Below are 6,009 nucleotides of genomic sequence, written 5' to 3'. Positions count from 1 at the left end.
CTTCTGGCACTCCTTAACACACACTTGGGGCCATGAAGACCCTTTCCAACCACTCCAGGCCTCTGGTCCCCACCACAGAAGAGAGGTGAAGGCTCCTGGGCCCATCTCTTCCTACAGGTTCCACAGGCTACTCCCAGAAGTAGGGGCTGACCTGTAGAGGCAGCAAGACAGAGACGGTATAGTCACCATCAGCTTACAGAGTGGGAGCGCTGCAGGACTCCTGAGCCTGACCAAGCCACTTCCTGGCCCCTGACCCGCTCCTGGAGACCATGAGCCTGGCTCAGCAGTTCCAGTACTCCAAAGCTCCATTAAGGGAAGAGCTTATTCACAGGCAGATGGTGTTGGGTCTGACCCAATTTCCTGGCCCATCCTCTCCTGCCCCTGTGGCTCCAAGAAGCCCTGGTCTGCCCCTGGTTTCCACCCACCACCAGGGGGCTCTTCCCAATCTGTAGCTCTAGCCTAGGAAGGTTAGATGCCCTGACAAGGACCCTAGGGCATCTAACCCTAAGGTGAAAGGTCTTGGGCCTCCTGCCCACCTAAAGCCAGGATGCACAGCAGTGAATGCTTATTTAGTAAAGGAGGAAACAGGTCCAGAACAGCCTCTAGAGTAGGGTGCAGGGCCATCTCAGGGAATCCCTTAGGTCCTCACCTTACAGTCCTTTGGTACATATACTGCACTGGAAAAGACTTCTCCCAGGTCCCTCTGAGAACAGGACACTCCCCACCAGAACCCAAGTACTCTGGCAGAGCAGTTCTAGGGTGTGGGATTGACCATGAATTTGTGTGTAAATGTGGGGGGGGGGGCTCATCTTGTCAGTGCTGAGTGTGAGGATATTTACATGCATACAAGTACACATGTACTCCTCATTCAAGGCCATGTGTAGCAACTTATTATCCAGGACATGCTGAAATTGGCAGCGTATTTGTATCAAACTATTTACGTAGTATTTACAATATACTCTGGCAGACATATATACATATACCCACGTGGTCTGGCCATCTAAACCAGACTGTATATGCTAAGGCATAATTGCTACGCACCAAGAACGCTCTTAAATACTTTTGTCCTTGCTTAGGGAATTCCTTAGATCATCTTCTCTAACAGAAACAAAAAAGTGCAAAGAGGGAGAGGAAAGAAAGGAAATGAGAGATGAAGAAAGTCAACCATTGCCCCGAACTTGTAACACTGGGGGGAAATGACCAAACTACAGAGTTTTGCAGAAACTCCTGGGGCTGGAATTAGAGACAGATGTCTTCCTGCGGGCATCCATGGGGAAGTGGGGTATGATTTGGCTTCTTTCTCTCAACTCCTCCAATCCCTGTGTAGACCAGGAATCCCTCCCTGATTCCTTCATCTCATCCTCCAAACTGGAAGAGGCTACTGCTCTTTCCCTAGTCATGGGTGCCTCTTGCTTTTCAGTTCTTGGGGAAATGAGAGAGGGTCTGTCCTCCAGTGCTGGCCTAGGACAACTTTCCCATCTCACCAGGGGCTCTACCCAGATTTCCCGCCTCTGTTTTCTCTGCTTGGAATAGCAGTTTTGGGGTGCTGGGAGTCAGTCTTGGAACAGAGAGTCTCAACCGGCTAAAGCAAAGGCTCTGTGTGTACTCTGTTTTCATTCAGCAAACCAAGATTACATACCAAGAACATAACTGCACATGTTACCAATGACTTATGAATGCAACACACGCTGTGGTCCCAGGAAGCATTCCCTGAATTAGTGATATGATTAGTACAATGCCTAAAATTCATGCCTTCTCCGAAGGTGAGTGTCAGACTTAGACACCTCCCTCCCTGTAACCAGGACACGACTTACACCGTATACACACTCATTTATAGGAGGTATAGACTATACAACTGCCCATGAGATCGTTCACACCACAAAAAGCAAAGACAAGCATGCAGCAGTCTACTTTCTTTTCTGCTACTTACCTTAGTCAGCCAGACAAAATTGCAACAGGTTGCCAGAAACCCTGACACCAAGTCTGACCAGCCTCTTGGGCTTCTTGCCTGCCCCAGCTGGCTGGGTCATATTTGCAGTGTGCTCTGGTCCTCCTGGTCCTGGCAGGCTCCAGTCCTGGTCTCAGCGTGATGCCTTTCAGAAGCCCCACAGCTTCATCCTCCACCTTCCAGCCTCCCCAGGATGCCCAAGGAAGATGCCGGCAGCCCCTCCCAGGTTACTGGTTGGCCTAGATCTGTGGCTACTGCTGTACAGGCTGAGTCGGGGGCAGAGAGCAACATGTGGCTGGGCGCCGGGTCCCGCTCAAGCTGAACCGCAGAGGGGGCGAGAGCAGGATAATACTTGTCATCCCACCAGAGAACTCACCGCTGACCACCTCTCATCCCCCTAGCAGCCTGAAATCCAGTCAAACGCCTGCCTGTGTGCCTGCACAGAAGTGCCAGTCTTAATTCATTATTCGAAGAGTCTCAGTAAAGAAAAAGAGAGAGAAAAGATTAAATTTCTATAGCTACCTCTCTTTCATATCCCCATATTTCTTAAACATATGTCAAGGTAAATGAATTCTGACTATTAAAAATAAGGCAACCAGTCACTCATTACATTTGTACAGAGGTCTGCAGCTTACAGAGCATGACCACAACGAGGATTTTATCTATTTGGAATAAACTCTTCTGTTAGATATAACTGGAAAAATTGAATAACATAAAGACAATATAATACAAACATGACCCATACACCTAGCATGGCTGTGTAAGAGATAAAGTTCAAACTTGCATAGATGCAAAAATAGAACAAATCCTACCTATAGTGGGCCTTGTGAAAGAACCACGGCAGATAAAGTCTCTCCCATGACGTGAAACAGCCGCAGCAACAAGCCAGCGATGACACACAAAACAAACAATTCCGGGAAAACAAAGCAGCAGCAACAACCACAAAGGGCCCCCACTCCGGCCGTCCTCAACCCTCGTTTATCTGAGAAAGGATACATTTTTAAAAAAAATCTCCCTGTTTTAACTAGCTGCAGAACAAACTTAGGCGCGATGTAAATAATGTAAGTCCGTGTTAAAAGAAAGAACAAAAAATTTATTCGAGAATTGACAAGACAAAACAACAACAAACAAACAACAAAACAACAAAAGTGCTCTAGTTCTTTCTAGAAAAATTTGGTCCTCCGAACGACACACTACAAAAAAACCAGGTCTAGAGTTGTGGGCCGGCAGGCTCGGAGCCACAAGCCCGCCTGGTCCGACTGCTGCCGGGTTTCACATTTCTCTTGCCCAAAGTGGGAGAAGCAAGACATTTGGAAAACAAAAATCAGGGAGGGGATGAGTCGACCCTGCAGCTTCCGCCAGGCAGACAGTGATCTCCCCGCGCTCAAGGCTGGCATCGGAAGATAAGGGGAAATTTGTTTTCGATTTTTTAAAAAAGCATAGGTTGAGGGGTGAAATACTCTATAATTTGTAGAGGAAACCATCTGATACGGGGCATATACTCCTACCTCTCTGAACATAGCTTTTTGAAGGCCCGACAGGAATTCTTCAAATCTCCTGCAAAAGATTTTCATGTTTCGCTTTAGCAAACTCCAAGGCCACAATGTTTCGCCGGTTTTCCGGTGAATTTTTTTCGTTTAAAAATTATTTTTTGATATTATCTAAAATAGCCCTCGCGATCTTTTTAGCAAAACATGAGCCAGCCGCCCGGGCCTGAAGGGGCCCCAAGCGCCGGGATGGAGAGCGGAGGAAACGCAGTCTCTCTCCGAGCCGGGATGCTGTGTAAACCCGGGCACAGGCCGCCGAGCGAGGCAGACCCGGCTCCCTGATCCAGCCCAACCCCCGCCCTGCCCAGTGGGCCCCAGGAAGGGGCTTCTGAATAGCTCCAAAAGGGTATGAGGAGCGAACACCCATTTGTCCCTTTCTCGGGCGGCGCGGGTCTTGTTGCCGGCCCATGCCGTCGCTTCTAGCCAAGGATGGCGCGGCAGCCCGGCGGAGAGAGCCGAGTGCGAGTGCACCGACCTGTGAGAAAAGGCCAGGAGGTCTGCGCTGCCGACGCCCGGCTGCACCTCGGCCCCGGACACTTCCTCTCCGCCGTGAACTTTGGCGACGGGTGTCCAGCCCCGACGCTGGGGCGCCCGGAGAAGACTAGGCCTGCGGAAAACGCGTGGAGAGGCGGCCTGCAGGCCAGGGGAACGAAAGGGCAAAGAGGGCAGGGAGGCGGACACAGGGGGAGAAGCGGAGACAAAGAGGAGCAAGAGGAGCTGAGGAGAGCTAGGAGGCGCAGAGGGGCGGTGGGCGCTGGCTCAGGGGGCCCCAGCGGGCGCGCGGTCTGGCCGGCTGCGGCGGCCAAGGCGGGCGTCGCGCGTCCCTGCATCCTCGCAGCCTTCGTGCGCTGGACTCTCAGAGGTCGAGGCGCGAGTGCAGCGCGCCGGTCTTGCTGTCGTGGTCCCAGTAAGAGCAATGCATCATGGCGAGCTCGGGCTGCCGGGCGCAGGCGAACTGCAGGCCGGGTGCGTTGGTGGGCGCGGGCGCCGGGGGCGCGGCGGTGGCCGGACTGGCTGGGCTGAGCTGGCCCGGGGGCGGCGCGGCGGCCCCGTGGTGCGGCGGGGCCGGCGGGGGTGCGGCGGCCGCGTGCAGATGGTGTGCGTGCGGGTGTGAGTGGGGGTGCGGCGGCGGCGGAGGCGCGGCGGGCGGGCCTCCCAGACCGTTGTACGAGTTCACTACGCCGGGAGGCAGCGCCATGCTTTGCACGCGCGAGTACGGCCCGTACGAGGCGGCCGGGCCCGCCAGCCCCTTGACCACCGCGGCCGCGCCGGGGCTGCCCGGGCCCGCGGCCGCCGCGGCCGCTGCAGCCGCCGCGGCGGCCGCCGCCATCTGGCAGGAGGCGTAGGGCATGGGCGAAGGCGGCTGCGGTAGCGGCCACGAGTTGTTGAGGAAGCCGGACTGCAGGTACTTGGGGGGCGCCAGGTAGCCGTAGCCGTCTGCCCCTGCGCCCGCCACGCCGCAGCCACCCGCAGCGCCTCCGGCCCCAAAGAGCCCCTTGCCCGGCTGGAAGTGCGCGGGCGGCGGCCGGAAGGGCCGCTTCATGCGGCGGCGGCGCCGGTAGTTGCCCTTCTCGAACATATCCTCGCAGGCCGGGTCCAGCGTCCAGTAGTTGCCCTTGCGCTCGCCGCCGCCCTCGCGCGGCACCTTGATGAAGCACTCGTTGAGGCTGAGGTTGTGGCGGATGCTATTCTGCCAGCCCTTCTTATTCTTCTCGTAGAACGGGAACTTGGCTATAATGTACTGGTAGATGCCGGACAGCGTGAGCCTCTTCTCGGCGCTCTCGCGGATCGCCATGGCGATGAGTGCCACATACGAGTATGGGGGCTTCTGCGCCGGGTCCGGCTTCTCCGGTGCTGTTCCCGCACCGCCGCCGCCGCCCTTGCCCGGGCTGGGCGGCGGCGGCGCCTCGGACTCCTTGGCTGCGCGGCCGGTCTCCGGGGCCAGCAGGGCCCCCGAGGCGTCCTCGGGCTCGGGGTAGCTGGCCATCATGACAAAGCCGGCGCGCCGCGGCCGGGCAATCCCTGCTCTTTTCCGCTGGCGCTGGCGCGGCAAAGAATCCGGGCGCACAAGTCCGTTCACGGCCGATTCTCAAACTTCTGCAGACTCGCGTATGCCGCCCGCGCTCTCGCTGGCGGCCTCTCGCTCCTCTCTCCTCTTCTTTCCCTTCCCCAAGGGAGCGGCCGGCGGGAGTGGAGCTTAGTCTCTGGCCATGGGGAGTCCGCCTAACAGAGAGGGGCTCCGGCTCCGCCGCCCCTCCCCGCCCAGGCCAGTCCCCGCCTCGGTGGGTTTTCTTTTCTGCGCTCTTCCCCTCCCCCCACCCTCCGGTTTCCCGAGACACGACCCGCGTCTCTGGCGGAGCTGCCTCCTGGAGTTTCCAGAGCGCCAGGAGCCTCGCTCTGTTCTGATTCGTATGGGCTCCACCGAGTTCCGCTTGCGTCAGGCGCCTTCGCCCCTATAGCGGGGCGGCCAGTCGCGCACGGGAGAGTTCATCTCCAAGTCACTTTTTTGTAAAC

The 6,009-nt window shown here is 56.5% G+C and overlaps 1 protein-coding gene across 1 annotated transcript; it reads right to left on the bottom strand.

Moving 5' to 3' along the window:
• Nucleotides 1-3,020: 3,020 nt before the first annotated feature.
• On the bottom strand, nucleotides 3,021-5,760 carry FOXL2 (forkhead box L2). Its single transcript, XM_020900309.2, has one exon. It carries the CDS (start codon nucleotides 5,483-5,485, stop codon nucleotides 4,352-4,354), a length of 1,134 nt encoding a protein of 377 aa, XP_020755968.2. The 5' UTR covers nucleotides 5,486-5,760; the 3' UTR covers nucleotides 3,021-4,351.
• Nucleotides 5,761-6,009: the final 249 nt, after the last annotated feature.

Source organism: Odocoileus virginianus, chromosome 4 (assembly GCF_023699985.2).
Source record: "Odocoileus virginianus isolate 20LAN1187 ecotype Illinois chromosome 4, Ovbor_1.2, whole genome shotgun sequence".
Lineage (NCBI taxonomy): Eukaryota > Metazoa > Chordata > Mammalia > Artiodactyla > Cervidae > Odocoileus > Odocoileus virginianus.
Note: the sequence above shows the minus strand (reverse complement) of the source record. Positions and strands in the feature narration are given on the sequence as shown.

Coding starts and splice junctions, on each gene's coding strand:
- FOXL2 (XM_020900309.2), bottom strand. CDS start 5,485: ATGATGGCCAGCTACCCCGAGCCCGAGGACGCCTCGGGGGCCCTGCTG.